At 38.6% G+C, this 27,859-nt stretch overlaps 1 protein-coding gene across 1 annotated transcript in view; it reads left to right on the plus strand.

Moving 5' to 3' along the window:
- The window catches only part of CFAP299 (cilia and flagella associated protein 299), a 281,113-nt gene extending 253,660 nt beyond the window's left edge, over positions 1–27,453 (plus strand). The window contains exons 5-6 of the mRNA XM_072126591.1: positions 14,683–14,812; positions 27,308–27,453. Of these exons, the coding sequence (XP_071982692.1) occupies positions 14,683–14,812; positions 27,308–27,403 (226 nt within the window). The 3' untranslated portion in view covers positions 27,404–27,453. The remainder of the gene's footprint in view (positions 1–14,682; positions 14,813–27,307) is intronic.
- The last annotated feature ends 406 nt before the right edge of the window (positions 27,454–27,859 follow it).

The following is a 27,859-nucleotide window of genomic DNA, read 5'->3' on the forward strand; positions in this document are numbered from 1 at the left end:
GTAGGCAACAGTATTGAGACAGCCACTCACTACCCTTAGATCCTACTCTAAATCAACATGCAGTTATATGAAGTCAGTCCCAATTGTAGCATCTAAATATCAGGATTTGGAATATGTCCATGGGAATTTTTGCCCATTCATACAGAACAGCATTTGTGATGTCAAATACTGATTTTGGTTAGGAGGGCCAGGCTTATCTCAGTGGTGTTCAATGTGGTTCAATTTCAAGTTTTTCACTAAAAATAAGTCTTGGTATGCTAAAGCACAATAATAATAATAATCTTAACTGTTATAGCGCCATCATATTCTGTAGCGCTTTAACCCCTTAACGCTGAAGCCACTTTTCACCTTTTCACCATTTTTTCAAATCTGCCCTGTGTCACTATAAATGGTTATAACTTCGAAACGCTTTAACATATCCAAGTGATTTTAAAATTGTTTTCTCGTGACACATCGTACTTCAGGTTAGTTGAAAAATTTTGGTGGTATGTTTTGCTTTTATTTATGAGAAAATCAGATATTTGGTGAAAATTTGGAAAAATTCTTGATTTTCGAACTTCAAAATGTTCTACTTTTTCCATACATAGTCATAACCGCAAAAAAAACGTAATAACTAACATTCACTAAATGTCTAATTTATGTGGACATGGTTTTTTATGCATACTGTTATTTTTGTAGGATGTTATGGGCCTTTGAACGTTAGGTGCGATTTTTCACATTTTCATAAAAAACGCAAAATCCTGCTATTGAGGGACCTGCTCAGGTTTCAAATCACTTTGAGAGACCTAAATAAAAGTAAAACCCCATGAATTACAACATTATAGAAACTACACCCCTCAACGTACGTGAAACAACTTTTATGAAGTTTGTTAACTTTAATTGTTTTACAGGGGTTAAAACAAAATCGGATGCAATTTTGAAAGTAAATTTTTTTTGGCTAAATTAATGTTTTTCAAAAAATGTACAAATTCTCAGTGGATAAAATACCAAAACGCTCCACAAAATTTGATACCCAATCTCTTCCGTGTAAAATAATACCCCACAAGTGGTGGTAACCTGCTGTATGAGCACACGCCAGGGCATCGAAGGGAAGCTGCGCCATTCAGAGCAGATTATGCATTGTCAATTTTTATTGGCTATACAATCTTTATTTTTTTGGCAATTTGGACATATAAGGGCTTATTTTCTGCGACATGAGATGCACTTTACAAATACTTCATTTTAGTGGGTCATTAGCTTATTGATGAGATTTTATTAACTCTTGAATGTATGGGTGAAAAGAAAATTGTCAATTTTGGTTTACTTTCTTTTCGTATTTTTTGGGGGTCGTACACCGTACACTAAAAATATTATATTATCTTCATTCGATAGGTCACAACGATTACGGTGATACCTCATTTATATAGTTTTTCATTTATTTTTACAATTTTACTGGCTAAAAACTAATATAGAGAATCTCATTAGTTTTTGCATCGCCATCTTTTCGGAGACGTAACTTTAATATTTTTTGGTTGACAGAGCTAGTTTAGGGCTTATTTTTTACATGTTGAGTTGTTCTTTTCAGTGGTACCATTTTTGCGCACATAACTTTTTTTGATCACTTTTTAGAACATTTTTTTGTAGAGATTTTATGAAAAATGTACATTTTTGGCGTGTTTTTCGGGTTTTGTTTTTACGGCGTTCACCGAGCGGGTCCAATAAAGTTTCTGAGTTATTGTACGGATTGTTACGGTCGCGGCGATACTAAATATGTGGGGTTTTTGGTGATTTTGTGTTTTTTTTTCACTTTATTGCATGTGTACAGGGAATATTTGTGTTTAGGGGACTCTAACTTTATTTAATTAATTATTTTTATTAAAAAAATATTTTATGTAATGCTGCGCATGCTCAGTGTGTTACAGCCGGGTCCTGTCAGAAGGCAGGACCCGGCAGCCGGAGGAGGATCGCGCAGCCCCGGGCACCGGCAGTCCCGGGGCTGCGATCGGAGCAGCGGACCCCCCGGTAATCGCTGCGGGGGGGTCCGATTCTTCTGAAATGCCCCTTGCACGCCGCGGTCAGCGCAACCACGGCTTGTCAGGGGTTAACACCCGCGATCGGAGAAATCTCCGATCGCGGGTGTTAGAGGCAGGTGTCAGCTATAATATATAGCCGACACCTGCAGCTTCTGGCGCCGGCTCTGTTCAGGAGCCGGTGCCAGAAGCATGACGTAATAGTACTGCATTTTACGGGAACGCACCTCCCGCGATGCAGTACTATTACGTCAAATGTCGGGAAGGGGTTAAAATTTCTAGGGGACATATGCAAATAATACAAAACATCATAGTGTGCAAACAGTCAAGTGGAACATTAGAAGTGAGGACCCTGCTCTCAAGAGCTTACAGTTTATGAGAATGAGGGGGTAATACAAGGGGTATAAGAGCTTATATAATATCCCAGACATTCTTTATAAGGAAACAGAATAAACATAATTTATTAAATAAAAATGCTGCTGCTTGAACAAGCCATCAGTTGCCTTCTTATATAGAGAGTCCAAGGTCAATGGGACTCCAGAGAAGCCTAGAGCTTGGTGTCTGGTGTACACATGACATGTACACAGGATTGATTAGTAAAAAGAAAGTTGACATTTCATGAAGTTAGCAAGTGTGAAAGGCTTGCCTAAAGAGATGGGTTTTAAGAGCATGTTTCAAAGTTTGGAGGATGGGTATTAGTTGGATAAACCGAAGTAGGGCATTCCAAATAAGCATTAAGATTTCCCTTCAGTTAAACTAAGACACTTGGGCAAATATTTGAAGAGCACCTGTGCATTGTTTTCCCTTATTTTTTGTGCTACAAGTAATTCTATTTGGTATCTCTCATGAACCCACATTTGCCTCATACCTTGAGAGATCATCTTGTTTATAAATTATTATATTATTAAGTAATAAACCCCAAAGCAAAATCAAAGAGGAAACTGCCATGATGAATAGATAATAAAAGCCATATGCTTTATTAAAGTTATATATAAAATTGAAGACTACAATCCAAAACATTTATATGAGGCCTAGATCTTATTAAAAGGCTTGAAGTTGAGATTTTCTTTACATAATAATACCATATCTATGTGTTTTGGTTAGATGATATTAAGTATCAGTCTCCTCACCTAAAGAATAATAAATTCAATATCTTCTGGTACATATGCAGCTATCTTAATAATTGATATCCATGAATTTTAAGCTAGAAGGTAAAATACTTTATAGTGTCTCTTTTGGTGACCTCCTGTTCGTGTCATAGTCTTATCTGATGAGTCTCATCTAATTCTTTCAATGCATCCGTCATTGTGTGATACAATTTTCCAACATTTTGCTTGCCTTCACTAACCATAAATACAAATTGGACTGAAGAGATTAACCATGTCCTTGACCTTGAACTCATGTGAACTAGAGTTAGGTTATATAATATGTTTCACAGAACATTCAAAGCATTCCAGTTACAGCTTTGAAGGACAGTAACTTTCTGTTGTAAACAAAAGAATTAGAGATGGGCAAATCGATTCGAACAAAGTGAAATTCGATATCAATTTCACAGAAAATTCGATTTGTCACGAATCCGAAGTTTACGCTGATTCGTGGGAACAAAGTTTCCCCCCCCTTCTTTCTTAGCTAAATGGGCACGAGCACAACCTGTTACATGGGACAGAGAACTCTCGGAATGAGAAAGGAACACCCTCAATAACATCTGCAGACCTGTAAGCCAATCAGCGACCGGCAGGCTTATGTGATGTCACACAGCCCTATAAAAACTGTCAGCCATTTGCAATCTCGGAAATTTCACACTGCATGTGCTGTCTGTAGCGTCTAGCTGCTTTTAATGTACTGTGCTGTAGCGATTTCTGCTCCAATCCTAGGGTGTCCGTTGTCCATTGTGGGGTATCTGTATAACGCAAATTCCCATACTTTTTTGTTGCTAAAGTTGAGAGCCAGAAATACATGTCAAATCCACGAAGTGTATAGAGTGATTCTCGCTCAAATTACAAGGTGTCCATTGTTGGGTATCTGTATAACGCAAATTCTCATACTTTTTTATTGCTAAAGTTGAGAGCAAAAAATATGTGTCAAATCCACGTAGTTGATTAACCACTATGGCAGACAGAAAGGTGGCAGGTGGTGCAGGCAGAGGTCCCAGCACAGTAAGGGGACATCGCAGCCAGGGTGACTCTTTGAGGCCAGAACTGCCATTGTCATCTAGCGGCAGTGTGTTGATCAAAAACCCAAAGGTTGTTCATTGGGTGACTAGGTCACCCAATTCCTCAAATATAACATCTGACAACCCCAGCTAAGAGTCAGTGGGTTCGCCAGATACAACAATTAGTTGGCATGGCCCAGGAGCAGGTCAGTGGCCCTCACCTGTCCTCAACCAGCTTCTGTCCTGTTCATTTCCCTCAGCCAAAGAGCTACTAGGTGGGCTGGACTCAGCTCCACTATACAGCGAGGACAAAGTGTTTGAGGACAGTCAGCAGCTGCTTGGCAGTGAAGAGGTGGGGCAGAAATCTGCTGCTTCGTGCAGTAGGCAGGCTGTGCATACTGACACCGTTGAGGACAATAGCAGTGACAGGGAAACGCAAATTGACAATGATGTAGCCGATCGCTCTTGGGAGCTGGGTGTAGCAAGGGATTCATCATCATCGGGCAAAGAGAGTGTCAGGCAGCGGAGCACGCAGCAAGTCGCTACTGTGGCCGTGAGTCAGCAGGGTGGCAGCAGTGTGAGGACGGGAGCGAAACGGATGCGGGGTACAAACCCTGCTTCGGAGGTCCAAGAAAGTGAAGAGTGGCCACGGAAAGCTAACATTGGCACCACGACCCTGCATCAACACATGCAGCGTCACCATCCAACGGCCTGGGAGAAACGTGGAACAGATGTGGAGGTCGTTCCTGCCGCCAGAGCAACAGCAGCAGCACCTAGTGGCACACATGCCATTTCAGCCAGTCAAGACTCCAGCACCTCTGCTGAAGGGAGCTGTTTGTCTTTGACATCATCTCCTGGTCCAGATTCTCCTGTTCCTCGCTATGCTTGGTGCCAGCAGTCGTTGGGGAGGCGATTACAAAGAGATAACTGTATGCGTCCAGCCATCCTAAGGTGCAGAAGCAGACTGTGCTCTTGTCCAAGTTGTTGGTACTGCAGTCCCTCCCTTTCCAAGTCATGGACTCTGAATCCTTCAGAGAACTAATGGCTTATGCTGAACCTTTTTTCCAAAAAAGTAGTGCCAGCCCTTCACAAATATGTAATACAGAAGGTGGGCCAGTCCTTGAGCTTATCGGTTTCTTCCAAGGTGCATGGCAACGCGGACGTGGGGAGCTGGAACAACGGTCAGGGCCAGTACATGTCCTTTATGGCCCACTGGGTGAATGTGCTTCCCACCCAGCCACACCAACATGTGTATATACTGTATGTGTGTGTATATATGCTGTATGTATATACAGGTGATATTTATCAGGGCTTCTGCATCATGACAATTTTAGTTTTATACTACATGGTGGTATGCTGTATGCATTTTATACTACATGGTGGTGCGGTGTATGCATTTTATACTGCATGGCAGCATGCTGTTTGCATTTTACATTACATAGCATACTACATGGCGGTATGCTGTATGCATTTTATACTACATCGCGGCACGCTGTATCTGTTTTCTACACTGTATCTGATATATTACATATATGGGGGGGTATCTCTCTATGGCTCGCCTCGGGCAGCAGAAAGGCTTGGTTCACCCCTGGTGAACCCCAACCTACATAGTACAGAATAAAGGTCATTAAGCCTCCCCATTATCTAATCCATGACCACTTGGCATTTTATCGGTTAAAAATTGAATAGAAAAACAAAAATGTAACCGCTATGTTCTCTTTTTATCAGTTATTTATAGATTAAAGGGTACCTGGCTGTAGGTTCAGGGCCCAAAAGAACAGCATGCCTGCACCACACCTCACCACACATGCACGTCACATATTGAAACCAAGCTCAGGAGTCCTTGCTTCACTGTGCATGCTCTGAACATTGGGCGTAATCAAGTCAATGGACACCTGTTGCTTTTCCTGTCTAAAATCTCAAAAATGCACAGTTTAAGTTTTGGAACCCTAAAACCAAGCTGCATGAAGGCATGCTGATGGTTCAGGGGTCACAAAGTTACTAACAGGTTTCCTTTAAGTGTTCCTTTAATAAATTCAGAGTGATCTTACTTTTCCACACTGCAGTTCTCATAAAATAGATAAACAGCAGTGATGGAGTACCATTAAAGCAGTAATAACATCCACAGAAACTTTCACGTACTCACAGATGGCCATAGGTAAGATATTGTCCTATACAGGGTGGATGGTACTTTTCCCACAGGCAGTCTAGCAGGGGCATAACAACAGCGGTAGAACAATAGCAGCTGCTATGTGGCCCACGGTGTCAGGGGGTTCCGGCATCCGACCTGACACACCAAAGAATGGAGGATGTGGACCATCAATCAATCCCAACACAGTAGCAACCTTAGCTACCGTTCACACTGCACATCGTACAGCATAATATGTATATCACAGTGCACATCAAAGGACAGCTCAGATGAGAAATGTTGGGGAAAAGAGAGGGGAGAGCAGAACAACATGGCAAGGTATCTTTCACCTCCAATTTCTGCCATGTACTTCCCCCATGTAGTCAGCAGCTACTGGGACAGATCTGTGTAAGTGTAAAAAAATTTATTTATCAGTGCATAAATGTATATACCCCTGGAGTCGAGTTATATTTTCATCTAGTTGGTATAGTCTACTCCAGAAAACTACAGTAAAATTTTATTGCATTTGCACAAATCAACCCCCTTTTCTGTGACCATGCTTCTTTAGTCTTAATAGTGTCCATTAAGTTAGTCCAGCTTATTTAACATTAGATAAAAAGGTAACAAAAATATAAAAATATGATTTAAGAACAAGCTACGCGTTTCAAGTCTGGTCTGGACTCAGAGCTTCTTTGTCTTTTTTTCTTTTAGTGTCCATTAAGGCATTATATAAAGTTTTTTAACACAAGTTATGACATAATTTTGTTGCAAACTCTAGACTAATCTGTTTGGAATGTATACCTTCCTCATGAGTTCTTGTGAGATTCTTAAAAATACCATAGTCTTAGAAGATGGGATTTATTTAATAAATAGTCACTATGTAGTCACTACTCTTTTCAATAAATTCAGCACTTCCTTGTTTCACACGAACATAACAAAGTGATTTTAGTTGTTATGTGAAATCAGATCAATTCATCTTGTTCAAAGGTATTGATATTATTTATAGTGCACTATTTAAAGGGAACCTGTCATCAGGAGCCATTTTTCTGGCTCCCCCATGTCCTCATAGAGAATAGTGTACACATTGCTAAAGAATTTTTATATTAAAACTGTCTTTTTCCAAAAGAAAAGATAAGTTAGATCAAAATTTACCTTTATGTATGCAGAACTGTGTTCCTAGTCCCATGGGAGTGACAAGTGTGGATTGGGGCAGAGATATACGACGTCCTGAAGGGGGAAGGGATGAGGGGGAGGAGATATGAAAGACATGGGAGGGGTTTTTTTTCAGTTTGAAATAGATGCATGACGGAGTGATTTCCCAGGGTTGGTGGGGAATCCACTTCTCACTGGTCACTCCGATGGGACTCAAACAGAGTAAGACAAGAACAAGTGCAAATACAAAAAACAAACACTTTAGTGAATTGGAACAAGTTGAAGTAGGACGCTGCACGTAATCTATATGGGAGAAAAGATGGAGACACGAAGTAAAGGAGCACAGAAGGGCAGTTATTGTGTGTTGTAGGCAATCTGAAACGGATGGGTTTTTCGGGTTAGGTCAGCTGATTAGTCAGAGATATATGGACATGACATATAGAGATTCTTGCCACCCACAAGTACTTCAGGATTTGAGAGCTAGTGATCCATTTAGTGATATTTTTTGACTTTTCAAATGAACCTAATGCTTAGTAATATGACTGGTGAGTGTAGCTTTCATGGCTCTTGCTATAATAGAAGTGTATGTTTTCCGCAATCATTCTTTGGGTATATTAGAAATGAAAGATTATGTTATGAAACCACATTTTTTTGTTAATAACATCTTTATCAAATGTTCTGTGGAAATAACCTTGGAAGTGGTTCATTCAGACGCAGTGATTTAAATTACCCATGTTTAAATTGGCTCATTCTTTTTCCCAACCAGTTCATCGATCTTCTACCCAGAGGCATTTCCCATAACCTCCTGTTTCCTTTTGTATCATTTCTTCCAGAGCAGGTTTGAATTTACTTTAATTTATGTTTCAGTATCAGACTATCAGACCACACCTAATGAATCTGAAACATGGCTTCACATTTTCTGGCTTTTTAAAATAGATGTTAGATTTAAATCATCATTGTTTCAACTTTATGTAAAAAAAAAAAAGAAATTACAAGTCATCAATGTCACTTATCTTTTACTAACATTTTGCTTCTTTATATTGAACAGCAGATTTACTAATCTAATCTTATATTTAGATAATGTATGCATAGACTAGGGAGTCTAAAAGTGCACCAGATTAGCAGTATGATGGATCATACAGATTATGCATCTTTGACATTCTTTTCTTACTTTACAATGTTTAATAGCTCACTTTGAAAATTTTCCTCAAAAAAAGTCTCTTTCTAGATGTGTAAAAATTATCTAAAAACCACACTAATTGTAATTTAACATATATGTGTGTTTTTGTGACGCACATCTGATTATGTTGATTCAAACTGAAAGGTAAGGAAAGACTTACCTGTATATTTTCAAAATCTGAGACTAGAAGAGGCTTTTAATGCTATTACAGGCAGTCCCCGGGTTACATACAGGATAGGTTCTGTAGGTTTGTTCTTAAGTTGAGATTGTATGTAAGTCGGAACTGTATATTTTATCATTGTAATCCCAGCCAGAATTTTTTTGGTCTCTGTGACAATTGGATTTTAAAAATGTTGGGTTTTCATAAGAGCCAGGATTAACAATAAAGCTTCATTACAGACAAATTTAATAACTGTTACAGATAATTATTATAGCCTAGGGCTAAAGTACAGTGAATTACCAACACCCAGGGGTCCATTTCTAACTATGGGTCGTCTGTAAGTCGAGTGCTCTTTAGTAGGGACCTCCTGTATAATCAACAATAATTAAACGTTTTTAACATCAGCGTAAAGTACTTCCTGTTCCACTTCCTTTGGCTATTACCATCTTCCAATTTTGGGTTTCCCTTCTCTATCACATCTTTCTGCAGAATTCCATCTTGCTAGCAATGTGGAAAGAAGTCATTTAGATGTGACATTACTTACAAGGGCATCAAAAGTCTGATCTTACAGTACATACCTAATAAACTGATGAGTGATGTCATGATACAAAGATAATAAACACAGTGATGATACAATCCAGGAATCATACCAACATTCACATCAGGTCTCACACCACAGGAATAATGTTCACCATGAATAGCTCAGGAATTATGCAAAGAATCATGCTGCAGTAAAGCAATAATTGATGCACACAGCTCCATAGTAAATCTGTATTACTTAAAATGAGAGTTGAGATGTAGCACCTTAATATAAAAAGTAGCTACTATGCCATCTACCCTGGTACTAATGGCCATGATTATAGAAGCTCAACACAAGCTGTAGGAAAAAGGAAAAGATAACAGTAGTTAAAGGTGTTGTCCACTTTCAGCAAATAATTGATATGGTTTGTGTAAGGAAAAGTTATGTAATTTTCCAATATACTTTCTGTATCAATTCCACGCCGTTTTTTAGATCTCTGCTTGCTTTCCTGCTATAGGGAGCTTCTATGTTTACTTGCAGGAATAGAAATCTGTCCATGGTCACAGAGGGCTTGTTATATCACACGGCTCTGATTACTCTCTGTCCGGACGTCAGCGGGCGCAGGTCCCGAGTCTGCAGCGACGTCTTTAAACGTCCAAAGACATCGCTGCAGACTCGGGACCTGCTCCCACTGACGCCTAAAGTCAGAAGCGAGTTAAGAAAGTCTTGTGACTCTATTTCCATGTGCAACAATCTATGGTATATTTCACTATCCTGAAATTTATGAACAAAAAAGCAACAGTCATTTCAAATCTTCTCCAACATCCTTATATCGCTCCAAACTCTGAATTTCATGCCGAATTTTTTGTGCTTAGCAATAGTACTTTCCTTCAATGAGCACTTCATGTCTGGGTAGCTGCTTGTAGTGCATGTACAACACAGCTTCTCGTAGTATCTAAAAGATCTACTAATACTAATATACAACGTGGTGGGATCTGTAGCAATGACTGCTGCTAGGTCTTATTTTCAGGGGAGGCCTTATATTGTAGTTTGGAAAAAATTGCATTAGGTCTTATTTTTTGGGTGTGTCTTATTTTCGGGGAAACCGTAATTATTCAGCAATAGTTATGCTGCTTGTTGACAGTGTGCAGGTGGAATTTTTGAACTTTACACAACATATAGTGAATGAAGATGAATTATGCACATGCCATTTATTACAAATACTAGTGAAGATCCAGTAAAACAAGAATTTTACATTACACCCCATTATTTTATCTTAAAGTCCTCTCTTTAATTCTCATTAAGGTCCCAGGAAACAATACTGAGAATTTGACTTTTATTGTCTATTTGTTAGCCCTGTAGCAGAGCTTTTTGCTTCATGAGACAAGTGCACGCAGAGCACTTGGCAGCCGCTGTTACATACCTCTCACTAAATGAACAAGCATCTACAGTAACTATATCATGTTTCTGGTTAACATTATTGTAATGTCAGAAGCATTAGCAATCTCAGAAAATGTTTATTCAGCTTTATGTGAGCAATCATGTGTAAAGCTCCAGGGAAGATGTGCATTTGGTGCTGTATTCCTCCTTTGATGTCTTTCTTGGATGATGTGAGTTGCACTCAACTTATCTCTTATTCTAAAAAATGACCTTCTTGTGTCAAATCAGAGTGACCTACACAGTCACTGGAAGGACCTCACATTTATCTCACGGTAGATATAGATCCTCCTAAGCATTCTACATATGGGATTGACTTTCCAGCTGTAAGGTGCTTATTGTATGTGACCTTGGATTTTGTACTGATGCATATTTTGTTCCCATGAATACTACAACATTAGTAACCATTTTCCAGACCACAAAACCAATTAAATGTCATTTAAGAGCATTTCATGAATCCAGGATTCATAATATAATACCGTTTAATGCCGATTACTGTGTTTCTGTACAGAGCTATAAATTATTATCATGACCCATATGAATAACTTATATGTTATTACCCCAGAACCAAATGTGTACACTATTGCTGACACAACGTTCCTTTACGATGAGGTTGTTAATTTTAACTCCCCCATCTTTTACTAGACCAAATTTCTCTGCGTGATTAACTAATGCTCCACAACCTGATGAATAGGAGATGCTAATTGATGAACACAGGGAGGCTCTGATTGCCATGTGACTGGCATGTGATGGAGAGGACAACTCATTTTCCAATGCAATCCCTGTCACAATTCATAGATTCTACTAAACCAAGCAATGAAATCATGACCAGGGACGTCAAATACTTATCTGGCTACAAGCAACAGGAGTCGGGGCTTAGAAAGCAAACTAAATAAGTATTGGGTAATATTGTGTATGGGTGTTTGGTGTGCCTTGGTGTATTAAATCATGCTGGTGATCTTTCTGGTCATAATATCCCATCACATCATCACCTGGGAGAAGATATTACATATTTAGGAATTACATCTTCCAACATTACATCTAAGAATAGGATTAGCCATTCCCCTCACACATGACAAGGAGTTGGGATAGAGAAATTCAGGAAAGACCCTTAAACGGAACCTGTCACCAGAAGACCCATTTTAGCACTCCCTCAGTGCCCACAGAGCATAGTACATACACTAACCGGCCACTTTATTAGGTACACCATGCTAGTAACGGGTTGGACCCACTTTTGCCTTCAGAACTGCATCAATTCTTCGTGGCATAGATTCAACAAGGTGCTGGAAGCATTCCTCAGAGATTTTGGTCCATATTGACATGATGGCATCACACAGTTGCCGCAGATTTGTCAGCTGCACATCCATGATGCGAATCTCCCGTTCCACCACATCCCAAACATGCTCTATTGGATTGAGATCTGGTGACTGTGGAGGCCATTTGAGTACAGTGAACTCATTGTCATGTTCAAGAAACCAGTCTGAGATGATTCCAGCTTTATGACATGGCGCATTATCCTGCTGAAAGTAGCCATCAGATGTTGGGTACATTGTGGTCATAAAGGGATGGACATGGTCAGCAACAATACTCAGGTAGGCTGTGGCGTTGCAACGATGCTCAATTGGTACCAAGGGGCCCAAAGAATGCCAAGAAAATATTCCCCACACCATGACACCACCACCACCAGCCTGAACCTTTGATACAAGGCAGGATGGATCCATGCTTTCATGTTGTTGACGCCAAATTCTGACCCTACCATCCGAATGTTGCAGCAGAAATCGAGACTCATCAGACCAGGCAACGTTTTTCCAATCTTCTACTGTCCAATTTCGATGAGCTTGTGCAAATTGTAGCCTCAGTTTCCTGTTCTTAGCTGAAAGGAGTGGCACCCGGTGTGGTCTTCTGCTGCTGTAGCCCATCTGCCTTAAAGTTCAATGTACTGTGCGTTCAGAGATGCTCTTCTGCCTACCTTGCTTGTAACGGGTGGTGATTTGAGTCACTGTTGCCTTTCTATCAGCTCGAATCAGTCTGCCCATTCTCCTCTGACCTCTGGCATTAACAAGGCATTTACGCCCACAGAACTGACGCTCACTGGATGTTTTTTCTTTTTCGGACCATTCTCTGTAAACCCTAGAGATGGTTGGACAGGTGTACCTAATAAAATACACTGCCAAAGAGTTTTTGGATAAAAAATAGGTTTTACAGAAAAAAGATATGTTATATAGTATCTTTCAATACCATGGGCTGTGTGACTAGGCACTCGTCACCTGGGAGTGGCTGTGAAGCAACAGTTTCGGGATTGGCTATAGAGGAGCAGGGGGTGTCACTAAGCCAAGTGATGGGCGTTTTCATGTATTTGAAAAGGACACATGAAGGAGAAGTTTCCCAAGGGTGTGGGGGGGAACTACTCCTCTCCAGCCACTCCCAGGTGACGAGTGCCTAGTCACACAGCACATGGTATTGAAAGGTATTATATAAAATATCTTTTTTCTGTAAAACCTATTTTTTCTTTACAAAAACTCTTTGGCAGTGTATGTTCTATGCTCTGTGGGGACTATGGGAGTGCTATAAATGGTTCTCCTGGTGACAGGTTCCCTTTAAAAAAGACTTTATCAACATTTACACGTGGTCAGACTCAGGAAATGCAAATTAACTTTGTAGAGCTGCCCAGAAATTTGTTGCATCTCCCCAGTGAATCTTTTGCCAATTTAGTAAGAAGTCTGCTCTTTCTTCTCTTTAATCCCTCTTTATTTTATTAAGTGTTTTCCTATGTGAATGCATTTATTCAAGTATTTGTAAGCTTTCTAAGCACTGTACAAAACCTCAATTAATATTTGTTCCTTTATGCTCTATACCAGTGATGGCAAACCTTTTAGAGGCCAAGTGCCCAAACTGCATCCCAAAAACCCGGCTCATTTATCGCGAGGTGCCAACCAAAAATTAAAGCAGTAACTTATTGCTCCCTGTTAAACAACTTTCAATCATATTTGCCTCCTGAGGACAGCAACACAGTGGAAAGATGGAAATTTTTCATCATTTTAGCGTCTTTCCAGTGTCCCTCTATACACAGAGAATCGTGGGGGCCAGCAGGAGGTCCTCCAAAAATAATTCGCCCCTCTCTCATTCTCCCTCTTCCTACAGTCCCAAGTAGCAAAGTAAGTATCAAAATATGACTGAAAGCCGCATCTTTTAAGTAGCTTGGAACTGCAGGAAGATTCTTTGAGTCCTGTCTGATGTGCTGGGGGCGATGGCCTGGGTGCCCACAAAATGGGCTCTGAGTGCCACCTCAGGCACCCGTGCCATAGGTTCGCCACCACTGCTCTATACCATATCTATCCATACTTTCAATGAGGTAAATTACTGCTTAGTGATGTTATCCTGTCTGATATGTCTGTTTGCTAGCAGCTAGCCCATTTTATACCATAAGCAGTGGATATCTCCATGTACGTGTACTGTTCCACAGTAGCATTTTTTTGTACTGTATGAGGAGTAAACTTTAACAACAAGTTGTGACAATGACATTTATAGGTCAGTAAAACACAGGATGAAATTGGAAGATTGCCTTGCCTCTATTCACCTACTTGCCACAGATGTCCCTTCTTTGCACACTAAATTGTTCTTCCTGGCCTTTAGTGTTGTGTAATATTTTGCCTCTACGGTATACAACCCTTTAAGAAACTTTAAACCCAATATGTCCACTACCACACATTCACTTGTACCCATGGTCTATCTCTGCCTGATAACTGTGCTCACACACAAACATGCTCTATCTTTCCCTGTGTTTGCAGGTATGCAGCGCTGTTTCCTATGGAGAGGGGATGGATGAGAAGTGCTCATCCCTCCTTCTCTCCAGCTCCCCGGCATGTACTCGCGAGCACAAGTTCCTATAAATGTAGGCTAATTAAAATGTTTACTTTACCTTTCTGTTTTTTCCGTTTTCACAGCTTCTATAACTGGGAAACCCATGTTTCAACTTCAAATGCAAGTCCAAATTACCAAGTGATTGCAGAAAGTTCATCTGGATTACTGTTTAAAAATAAGCGGGACAGGAAAATACTAAACGTGGATCCTAAGGTAAATATTTTGCTCAGAGCAAAACGGCAATTTTCACTTCTCTTCTCACATTACCATATGTTTTAAGGATTCCGGACTGTTTTTACTGCCTATGTTTCATGGCTTTACAAGTGGTATCACTTAGAAACTTGAGGACTAATATTGTCACTCCTTTGTGTGTTTATATATTTAAGGATCTGCTTGAAATGAGGGATCTGTACAGTCTTTTACAGCTCAGTGGTTCATTGTTCATGGCTCAGTCACACATATAAATATGCATTCACTGTTATTTTAGGTTGTGTTAAGGAGAATCCATCAAGGGATTTTCCTTTTGTGTTACCTTTAAATGTACATAAGAATCTAGTAGTCGGCAATAAAAGCAAATAAATGTTGGGTGGAGATTTTTCTAACACTGTTGAGATAAATTTCCATTAGAAGGTAGGCTCTCCTTCCTTTCCAGTGAACACATCATCCCAAATAAAATGTCTTTGGTTCTTTTAAAACATCCTAATGATGTGTCTATCTGACTGTATGGTAAAACAAGATGGAACTTTGCATCAGACTTTTTCCAGACTCTTTCCAAAAAAATCAATTTTTCCAGGTATACAGTGACCTGTTCCCATTTTGTCACTCCTATTATATTGCAGCATGCAGTATAATACTCTAAGTTAGGTAAAACTAAACTTTTTTGTAAGTACAGTACCATTACATCAAATCAATAGCAACTGCTACCACTGTCAAAAATACTAAAATTTAGACTATGTCTGATAGGACAGGAAATATCAACATACAATTAGGGCAAAATGAATAAAATATTGAGAAGGAAGAAGTCACCTAGAAGTTACCTTGACTTTTGGAGAGTATCCAAACATTGATAATTTGCATAGATATTTGAGAAATTAAGATACCTAGTTTAAAACTGCAACCAAAATGTTGAAAGTACTGAAACTTAGATCAAATGGATGCCAGACAAATAATTTTATTCAATACACAATTACACGGCAACAAAAGAGTAGCAATAAAAGTATAAAAACAGAGAGTGCCAGAATGCATATATAATCCAAAAGTCAATAAGAGGAATAAGATACAATGTATAGAAAAAAGATACCACTTAGAGCCATATGTATAAGTTCCAACAATTAAGGGAACACACAGTACCTCGTATGGAGTAAGCACTAGAGTGTAAATACCTATACCTGTAGGACCGGCACACGCTGTACACCCCGACACGTGTTTCGCAAGTAGCTTTATCAATTTTTCCAGGTATACAGTGACCTGTTCCCATTTTGTCACTCCTATTATATTGCAGCATGCAGTATAATACTCTAAGTTAGGTAAAACTAAACTTTTTTGTAAGTACAGTACCATTACATCAAATCAATAGCAACTGCTACCACTGTCAAAAATACTAAAATTTAGACTATGTCTGATAGGACAGGAAATATCAACATACAATTAGGGCAAAATGAATAAAATATTGAGAAGGAAGAAGTCACCTAGAAGTTACCTTGACTTTTGGAGAGTATCCAAACATTGATAATTTGCATAGATATTTGAGAAATTAAGATACCTAGTTTAAAACTGGTGTACCTGTCACCTACTTTTGCCCCACTAAACTGGCAGCACCCTCTGGTGATGTATAAAGTATCCTTTTTAAAAGCCCTCCTTTTACGTCAAATCTCCCTATTCAAAAATCTATTCCGAAATCTACCTATACAAAATCTCCTCAAAAGTCAAGTACAAATTAGCAGAAAACTGTTGTCTTTTGCCAGAGATGAGTCTTACAGCTGGGTTTTACAGCAGTGTATAGCAGTGTGTTTGCTATCCTTCTTAGTTTAACCCAGTCCTGAAGAAACTGCTTCCCCTGTCTATGTTGATGAGGTAGACATGTTAGTGAGGTAGAAAATCTCCCCTGTTCCATATCAGCTCCTCCATTCCAGTCTTTAATTCTATAGAACAGTGATGGCTAACCTATGGCACTGGTGCCAGAGGTGGCACTCAGAGCCCTTTCTGTGGGCACTCAGGCCATCACCAGAGATGATTCCAGGTATCTTCCTGCAGTCCCAGACAGCCCAGGACTTGCTATGCACAGAGGTATTTTAATGTGACAGCTCTACCTGGGACTATTTTCTGCTTTATTGGTGTCCTCAGGTGCTGGTATCAATGAAAACTGTGTCAGAGAAGGGAGTATAAATCACAAATCACATTTCTGTGTTGGCACTTTGCGATAAATTATTGGGTCTTTGTTGTAGTTTGGGCACTCGGCCTCTAAAAGGTTTGCCATCACTGCTATAGAACTTCCTCTGTCTCCCTTTATGTCTCATGCTGCACCCCCTCCCCACCTTGTACTGGACATTTTATGCTCTGTGCAGATAAGCTATTAACCCTTAATGTTCACACAGCACAGACAATATGCTTCATGTAACTGTTTTACTTCTGATTTCTACAACTTGTTACATGTCCCATGCTCCTCCAAGTTATGAAAGCTGGCATTGTTCTGTTTGTTTTTAAAGGGGGAATAATATATGACAATTTGGTAAAATCATTATAACTTCAGAGTTATGCTTTAACTCTCTGTATCTAAAGTACCAATAAGAACTACTATATAGCCCATCATACTGGCTTCTGAAATTATGCCACCCCTCCAGCCTCTCAGCCTGATCCTTCTTTGCCTAAAAGACTGCCACTTAAGACACCTATATCAGCTAGAACCATCGTTTTGGTATAAGACCTGTGGTTCTCTGAGCTACTGAAAGAAAAAGACAGGAATTGGATCTTTATGTGCAGCTTGTATTCCCTAGTTACTTTCCCTGTAGTTACTTTACCTGCCAGCATCTCTGGTTTTGTAGATATGAGAACCACAAGCCTGATGCAGTTTGAAAGAGAAAATTCTCTTCTTTAATCTAATACTGAAATCATGGTTCAAGCTGCTATAGATATCCCAAAATATACAGTAGGTACTCTGAATGTGACTTACATGACATGTTGTACCTTAGATTACAGGTGAATTTTGGTTGAATTGTTTTGCATTCAATTCATTTATTAGAAAAATTAGTCAGTTGAAAATATCTTTGCAAATTTCTAAATGTTATTTTAATTAGAAAGTTATTCTAAACTGTCACGTTACTAACTAACATGCTGTAAGTAATCCGCTTTATGTTGGCATCGTTTTATTAGGACCTTAGCAAACAGCAAATTTTTCAAGGAAATTTCAGATTAAATTATTTTACAGGTCATTTCATTTTTTTAGAGGTTTTTAAAAATTCTATATTTTTAAAACTCCCCACAAATCACACAATTTTTAAAACTATACTCCTCAATCTATTCAAAACAGCTATTGGTATCTAATGCTTTAAATATCTCACATGGATAAAAACAAAATGGAGGTTCCAAATGGAATTAAACTTTTTTTAAGCCCCAGAATATACAGGTTCATGCAGGAGAAAACACTTCTCAGATTTTGTTGTGCAGTTTTCTACACAGTGGAAATATGACACATGTGGATGTAAACCCGTTTATGGGACCATAATAAGGCACAGAGGAGAAGGGCTGAGCTTTCGAAAGGCAGATTTTGCTGACATTGCTTTAAAGTTCCTAAGGTAAAAGAACAGTTGAAATCCCCCACAAATTACCCTATTTTGGAAACTACTCCACTCAAAGAATTCATTGAGGGTAATAGTAAACACCACAGATGTTTTAAAGAATGTATTAGCATTGTTATGTGTAAGTGAAAAGTTTTTTTCCAAAAACCATTGCTTTGTTCACCAAATTATTGTTACAAGGGATTAAAGAAGAAAACTTGTTACCCGGTTTATCTCAAATACAGAATTCACATGTGTTTGGAATATGTGAAGTGGCATTTACTATAAGAGATTTCAGGTACTATATGGCATTTATAAGCTCCTGAGATACCAGAAGAGTGGAAACCCCCATAAAACAATAATTTTTGAAACACGACCCTTCAAGGCATTTATCAAGTGATATGGAGAGAATTTAAACCCCCAGATGTTTTAAAGAATTTTGATAACAATGGGTCATCATCATGAGAGTATTTTATTTTACATTGAAACATTGCTTTAAACCAAAAATTGTCTTTTTAACATTTGTTTTTAGAGGAAATTCCCTTTACAGACTCATTTGAATGGGAATGGAGCTGTAGTTTCCTGTAGTTACACAGAAAATGGAGTTGTTCTTCCAGGTCCATCCACTGTGCTGCGTCCAGCGCTGGGGAAGCCTAACTCCTGGGTGAGCCAGAATGAAGCCAGAATTTTAGAATGATGAAAACTATTTGCCATATAACATTTGCATTTCTTATACACCACCTTTATATAAATTAGCCCAATATAGCACAATTAGGCAGAGATTTTCGGAAAATATGCAAATACGTTTTCCAGGATGGGATAAGGAAAACCACTCCTCTTTTAGCAACCTTGTAAGGCAGCTCCCATCAAGCATGACCTGAAGGAAGCCTTATGACATGATGTGGGATTAAAGCCAAACCAGTGCATCTATTCCAGAAGAAACAGATTCCCAGCTGTATACAGTACAAGGTAGCTAAAAGAGGCATGGTTTTCCTTATCCAATACTGGAAAATGTATTTGCATATTTTCCCAGAATCCCTAGTGGAGCGTCCATGGCTATAAGTCTCTACATGCCTACACGGCAGCTTTAATTGCCAAACTCTGTACGGTGAACTCCTTCTTCCCGATAGATGTTCCTGTAAACCAAGGATGAGACTTGCACCTGTGCATGGGAGTAAGGCAATGAATGCTAAAATATGTGCTTCATCCTTAGATTTTTTTTTACTGATTTGCAACTTTTGCCCAGCTTCCATAGATAACATGATATTTCTAAACTGCAAAATGACATGACCGTACTCATGACAAATGTGTACACCATCCTTCGCATAAACAGAGAGCCTATTTATTGTCTTACAGCACAGTGCAGACAATGCTGGCATAGTAGAATCTACATTGATTATCATTACTTCCATATGGAAAGATTTATCTTTTAAAGAGTACATTATATGATCTGTCAGTACTCTAGTTGTCTTTCTCCTCCTAAAGAATGATTAATCTTCTGTTTATTTATTCTTCTGACTGACTGGGTTGATAAATGTTCATACAATGAATTCCGTTCTTTATTAAACTGTAGCAAAGTTTGTTCAATAGTTACCTAATAACAGTGTCTAGCTACATCAAAGGCAATGGAAATTTAATAAGATACTACAGGAGATGCCACTTATTATTAAGTGAAGGTCATACGTGGAAGCATGATGATTTTGCAGTGGGGTATCTAGTCTTTTTTAAGATACACAATAAGCATACAGATGTAGCAGAGCTGAATTAAAAATTTAATTGGTTTTAAAAGGCCAGAAAATCTGAATTTGGTGTAACCTCAAATGGTTTTGGGGCACTTCCCAATTTCGCTGTGGATACTGTTCTGCTGCCTGTGCCTCTATGGTGCTAGGACCCTTAAGAAATTCTTAACCCTTCTGTCTGCATCCACTCACCTGCATATGTGGGCTATATAAGGCTACTTCTATCATTAGAAGATAGAAAACACAATTGCGAGATATTACTGGTTTACGTTTCGCTAAGAATTAGGAATAATTTTATCTGCCTGACTAGAAACGTTTAAAACTAAATAAACTTTATTAATAATTTATTAAAATTTGTAAATAAATGTCTAATACATTCAGGCATTGGTCCGTGAATGATTATTACAAAGAATGGTCCATAGACAGGGCGGTGTGATATTGTGTTTAAACACTGACCCGGCTGACGAGCCTTTCGAAAATTGTGGTCTATAGGAACAATATTGTCTGTCACTAGACCAAAAGAATAGATACTGATAAGCTCAGCTAATTCTCATATAAGTCACACCTAACGCGTTTCTGCATCTATGGTAATGTAACTAGATGCGTCCTCAGGTGCTTAAATTTGATTTGTAAGTGTGACATTGTGTCATATCACACCGCATTTCCCCCCACGGCATTGTTACCGGCCGTAGCTCAGGTAACAAATAACAGGGTATTTAAACACTTAGTTCCACCCATAGTTTGTGTCATGTCCGATGGATTTTCTCTCTGGACACCGTTAAACCACAAGGCCTCAATGATTTTGTCCCATATGCTTGTTTTATTTAGTTTAATCTAGTGTTAATCAGCGGTACTCTTACCATACATGTAAAAGATTGTAACTACTTTGGTAGTAATTCTCACAATTGGCAAGTACTACAGTCACTGCAACATTTACTAATGGTAGTCACTGCGGATAATTCTATATCTACTATCACTTCTGTCCGATGCACTATCCTACAATCACTTATTGACCAATGTGAGTGATCTCCAAACACTCTGCTCATCTCTGTCTTACCTTTAATCCTGCGATGTTTGATCTCCATACAAAAGATTGTTGACATTCGGGGATCATGTGACTAGTGACACATCACGTGACCCCGTGACGTATCCTCCCAGGGCGACCGCGCATGATGCTGGAGCCCCGCCCTGCGAGGGCGTGACATTCCTATGCAGGCATATTGACAGCGGTGTCTTATTACTAACTAGTGAGATTGCTCCTGCATATGGGCGGTATCGTAGCGTGACGTCTATACCGCCCAACCAATCAAGGAGCCTAAAAACACAGCCCGGCCCTGGACATGACACAAACTATGGGTGGAACTAAGTGTTTAAATACCCTGTCATTTGTTACCTGAGCTATGGCCGGTAACAATGCCGTGGGGGGAAATGCTGCTGGTGTGATATGACACAATGTCACACTTACAAATCAAATTTAAGCACCTCTGAGGACGCATCTAGTTACATTACCATAGATGCAGAAACGCGTTAGGTGTGACTTATATGAGAATTAGCTGAGCTTATCAGTATCTATTCTTTTGGTCTAGTGACAGACAATATTGTTCCTATAAACCACAATTTTCTAAAGGCTCGTCAGCCGGGTCAGTGTTTAAACACGATATCACACTGCCCTGTCTATGGACCATTCTTTGTAATAATTATTCACGGACCAATGCCTGAATGTATTAGACATTTATTTACAAATTTTAACAAATTATTAATAAAGTTTATTTAGTTTTAAATGTTTCTGGTCAGGCAAAATTATTCCTACTTCTATCATTAGAAGCGGTCTCATCAAAATCCCTACCTTTCTAGTTCCTTTTTATCTCCCTTTAGCCGCTTTGACCATCTGTTGTTTTATAATTTCCGAATCTGCTAAATTTGCCCTCAACTACCAGGTTGATTTTGATTAAGCACAAACTTTGTCTGCCCTAAGCTTTGAGTATTTACTAACCACATCTTAGCCAGTTCACTTGTTACCGCACTTCTTTCTCTGCTCTGGTTAGCTGTCATCTAGGACTGTTGCAGGAGGTAAAAGCCTTGTATTCTTGTTTCCCTCCACATGACATGGACACTTGGATAAGGCCCTTGCCAGTAATAAGACACAGAATGCCGTCAAGCACTGGAATAGATTTGATTATAACTTACGTCACAACATGAACTAATGGCTGGTGTTAATCTTTTAAATCCTGTAGTCAACCAGCGCCATCGTAAAAGAGACTGTCAAATGCTCTCCAACCTTCATCAGACCCTCATTAGAACCTACAAATCAAAAAATAAACAAACACACTTACAATCATGTTTAGAATTCTCACATTCCAAAATGCCTGATCTTTAAAAATATAATAATTATCTCATTTTGTTAATAGAGAAAAATGTGCAAATTGACACTTTTTCTGGTGTGGTACCACCTATAAAGATTTAAATAAGGTCAAAATGGAAATGTAAAGAAAAAAAGTGTTAGGATCGTTAAGGGGTTAAAAAATGCATTTGGTGTTTAATTGAAGTGATGAAGTTCATATAATATGGTGAAGTTGACGTAGAGATATGTAGAATCAAGGGAAGAGTTATGTTCTATTGCTTTTTATTGGTAATGCCTCTGTTAGATACAGTAAGTAATATACATGATACATGAGAAAGTGAATTTTTATGTCAAGGTCTCTTAGATTTCTTTTCACACACAAGAAAAACTTAAAAAAATTGCATGACAATCCTGGGAGAAAAACCTGACTTTGCATTAAACACTTTGACTAAACTGTAATCAAACTTTCACAATTTTCTCTGACAAAATCATGCAATTTTCATGATAATTTTCATGATAAAATGCATAAAGTATACAATATAAAACACTACAGAAGTCCAGATCATAGTTGTGGATGTAAAGCGGAGTTTGTATGTGCATGTGTGTTTGTAGTATGTATGCAGGACATGTAGCTGTATCTGTCAGGGGCGGACATACCGCTGATGCTGCTAGTGCATGAGCCTAGTAAATGAGGAGGCTCACTGTCACCATAAAGCTTCATATAACTGTATACGTGGTAATATGTAAAAGGCATAAGAAAACCAAGGAATATATAATTGTATTAAATATCTTTTTTCCAATTTTTGTTCTTTTGTTATGGGGTGTGTCTTGTAATCTATATAAAATACTTTCAGTTTTCTGCCCAGTAAAATGCCTTAAAAACAAACAAAACAATGTAAACATTTCAGAGTGCCATTAAAATGTATAACTTTTCCCCAAAAAAGCAGCCTGTGACTATGCCCATGGAAAAATACAAAAAAACTACTGCATTTGGAAGAAGTAGAGAGAGAAAATAATAATGTGAAATTAAGCCAAATACAATACAACAAAACTTTGTTGATCCCTGAGGAAATTGCAGTGTACATAGCTCCGGCTTGGTATAATAAAATAAAGAAGGTCTCTGACATAGATAGAAGACGGCAGAGATACAAGAAATTAAACAAAAATACAATAAAGACTAAAGTTAGTCGCAGTTGGTGGTGGGAATTTGGGAGTGGGGAAGGGGGTTTGAAGCAGGGGGCAACTTGTAGGCCGCACTCTGTATCCACTTATTGTAGAATTCAATTGCTTTCAGTAAAAAGGAGTTGTAGAACCTCGTCCTCTGGCAGCTGATCTGCCAATAACAGTTGCTTCTTGTACTCTGTTGTTGGAGTAGTATTTGATGCATCGGATATGATTTGTTTCCTGTGATCAATGTAAATTTGCTATGTCTCCTGCTGTCTTTGTTGGAGAAAAGCATTGTTGGAGAAAGACTTTCGCGATTTCATCCAGCCTCTTATACCTCCTTTTTTTGACTTATCCTCCCCAGCAGACAAAAAATATAATGCTCTCGAAGGTTGATTCACAAAATATCCTAAAGGTTTTGTTATATATGTTTAGAGACTTGAGCTTTCTGAAGATGTACATTCTAATTGAGGCTTTTATGAGTGCCATGTTGCATTAGGCCTTTCACTCTAGTTTATCCTCGATTACGACACTGAGGTATTATTGGTTTTGACCTGGTTGATGGCTCAGCCTTTGATTAGGATTGGTTTGTGGGATGCTCTTTTCCTTGGTAGGTCTAAGATTTTTTTTTTGTTTTATACACTTTTAGTAGTTGGTTGTTATGCTTGCTTCGTGCAACAAGTTTACCAAATTTGTTTTTCGCATTCCCGGATTCAACCCACAATGAGTGAGTCGTCCAAGAATTTTGAAAGGTGTCTGAGTAGTGGCAGATGTTGGATGTACTGTATATTATGTGAACAAGAATGGTGAGAGTTTGGTGCCTCAGGAAGGGGTTAAAATGATAAGGGGTATTTATTCACATAAGATTTTGATACACAGACATTATTAATATTATTGATCATGTTTACTGGACTGCAGCTGCTTCCTGTGCAGAGTCGGGTTGAATAGTTCTACAAGGATACATTCAGATGTCTTATTTACTATCCTAGTGTCAATATTTATATGAGGAAGCTTTGTACTTGTGCAAACATTAGATACTGGAAGTTGGTAGATGAACTTACTTGTTATTTTCATGTTAAACTGAGGGCAACTAAATCTGAGTAGTATCTTTCCCTTAAGTGGTGGAATTGTTACAGAAATAAAACTATGTGGTGGAGTTCACTGTGCAACTATACTATGTGCAGTATGCAATGCTACAAAGTAAGTTTATTTAGACTTTTTGGCTACAACCCAAGGTAAATTCAAAGTATCGAGGAAGATTTCTGTAAGCTAAAAAATTAATGACATCAATTATGTCCATTGCTTTGCTTTTCGTCCATTTGCAGCTGACTGCCTCTAATAGCCTTTGTATATACAGATTGTTTACAAACTTGCTGTATCTGTATGGGGGACACCATTAGTGCTGCCTTAATCATGTCATTGAAGTGTAGCAAATGTGGTTTTCGTTACATTCTGAAATATTATTTATAGTACAACATTTGCCCTCAAGTTGTCCTATAAAATACCCTGAACTGTTTTACATATGTGAACATTGTATAAAATGTAGTATTTTATATATTTAGTCTTTATGTCTTGGAGTTAGTTGACACAAATGGATTTCCATTAACAGAATAATAAAGGAAAAACACTGGCCCACATCCATTATTTTGATCACCTTTTTTGATGGGCCAGATAATTGTACACCGTGCGCCAGTATTCAATAATCACATTCGCCTCACTTTTGGTAAATCTGGCCCATGTTAACTTTTGCACAAACTTTGCACAGATAAATAGTGCTGGAGAATACAGAAACTTTATAATGCTGTATATCGTATTTAAGAAAGTGCAGTTTTCTCCACTTATTTCAGTCTTATCAAGTCCCCGCCTTCCTTTCTAAGGTGTATTGCACTCTAAAAACTCTGCCTAATTCTGTCTCACTAAACCATCTAGCAGCCCATATTGTACAGGTGGACATCGGGGTACGGGCGGGGGTCCATAGGAGCCGTGCATCAATACTGGCAGGAATACTGTAGTACCTGCTCCATATACTATGGCATGGCAGCTCAGCTCACTCACAGTGCAGTGAGATGCTGCACAACACCATGGCCATGTACAATAGACCTCTATCGACAGCATCAGCTAGCAACACAAATTGTTGTGTGCATGTGACCTAAACATGAGTTACAATTGATCAGGAGACTTGCTGCCATCATGTGTCTGCCATGCAATTTAATTAAAATATAGTAATGGCAAATGGAAGCTCTTAGGCTACATTCACAATAACATGTGCCCGCCATGCCATGCTGCTCGCCCCTCTCCATAGAGATACATGGCACACAGCGCCGTAATACGGGGAAAGATAGGACATTTCCTATCTTTTTTCTGGTACAGAAACGTACGGTGCCACACTTATGCTGCACCATATTGCTCCATACCGTTCCGTGCACCCATTGCCGGTCTAAGGGGGACATATAAACAGCAGCCGTATATACGTCCCCCAACAATCGTGTGAATGTAGCCTTACATTTCCAAGTATTATCAGAATTTGCTTTCTGTTAGACTGAACACACATGAACAAGCTGATTCTCGGACATGACCAATTTATATTTTCTTCACAGACGATTTGCATCAGTTTTGGCATCAGTTTTCATCTTCATAAACTTTAAAATTAGAGGGGATGTAGGTGGCACACACATTTTTTTTGTATACCTATATAGGTGCTACAACCAAAATTCTAATGAGGTACTAGTGAATCTGGTCTATAGGGGTGGCAGATACTCTACTAGATATTATATGACCAATATGCCGGCTTTGATCTCTGTGTGGATGTCTCAGGTTGACCTTTATGAGAAGTCAAAAACTTCTTATATTCATCTTATCCATATAAATGTCTGCAAAGAGTTTACCTTACCTATATGTAACTGTAATAAATGTGAAAAACTACCTACTACGGTCTGTAGAAGATCTGGCGCAGATAGGAGGGGTTTTTTTTACATGGTCTGGGACGACCCATTTATTGGTAATTTTTGACAGGATATGACTCTCTGCAATGTGCTTTCCTTCTGTAAGTGCCTTAGAGCTAGTATCTGATGTGGTGCCCACCAAATTTGAGAGATTGCTGTTCCGCCTGTTCATGTTATATGCTCAGAAAAGTTCCCTTCTTTTGCTCAATGGGATGCACTCTTGAATCCTGATCAGATATAAGCAGACATATGCCTCCAGTGGCACACCAGATAGCTTCATGTGGGACTTCAAGATGAATGATGCTTCTTCTACCAAGGGTTTGATAGTCTGCCTCTCATTGTGTCTAGAATGTGACTGGATGTGTGTGTTTGAAGCTTGTTGTTTAATTGCACACATTTGAATTATTCTCTTTTATATATGTATGCTGTTCCTTTGCTATCTATGTGATCCTTTATATTTGGGCTGATATTGCTACAGAAGACTCAACTATATCTTTAAATTGTAAACTCAGTATATATATGACTGATGGTTCACTTTTATTGCCTACTGTTTGGACACTTTACCTGAGACTCATTTATGTTTCACTGCTGCTATATGTTCTTAGCCTCAATTGTGATTGTATGTGTTCTTCATTTATTTCTTTTTCTCTTGGAAAAAAATGCAAAAATAAAACCTTTAAAAAAAATATAACATGATCTAATAATATATATATATATCTGACAACTGATATCTCTTTTATAAATTTCAGGCCTCACCAGGAGATAATTCAACTCGGAATCCAATCCAGACTGATATTTATATCCAAGCTGTTATCTATGATCACATCACCCGACGTAAAACTTAACTAAAGGAAAAAACTTTGTGTTTACTCCTTAAATAAAGTCATAACTCTAAGTAGTGTTCCTTGTTCATGGTATATAATATCAAGGGTTATCTGATCTGTGCATAAATTCTAATACACCACGTCTCATATATTACCTATACACAGCCTATCTTCCCACACAAGGTAGCTCTTCTCAAGTCAACATACAGATTGTGAGATAACAATCTCCTGGAATCTCTATTACATTGTAAACCTGACAACTTTCCTGAAGACATGAAAGGGAAAATTAAAACAATATCTTCTAAGTCATATTTCCAAATGGCAACTTTACAGCTTGTAGGAGTATCTCATACTTTATATTGTTAGACTGAGTTCTTTCTATACATCATTTTCACATGAAATCTATGAAGTGATGTATAATTTATTGAATCAACAATTACATTTCACTTGAACAATCGAACTCTGAAGTGAATCTCT

The sequence above is a fragment of the Engystomops pustulosus genome, chromosome 1 (genome assembly GCF_040894005.1).
Source record: "Engystomops pustulosus chromosome 1, aEngPut4.maternal, whole genome shotgun sequence".
In the NCBI taxonomy this organism is placed as follows: domain Eukaryota; kingdom Metazoa; phylum Chordata; class Amphibia; order Anura; family Leptodactylidae; genus Engystomops; species Engystomops pustulosus.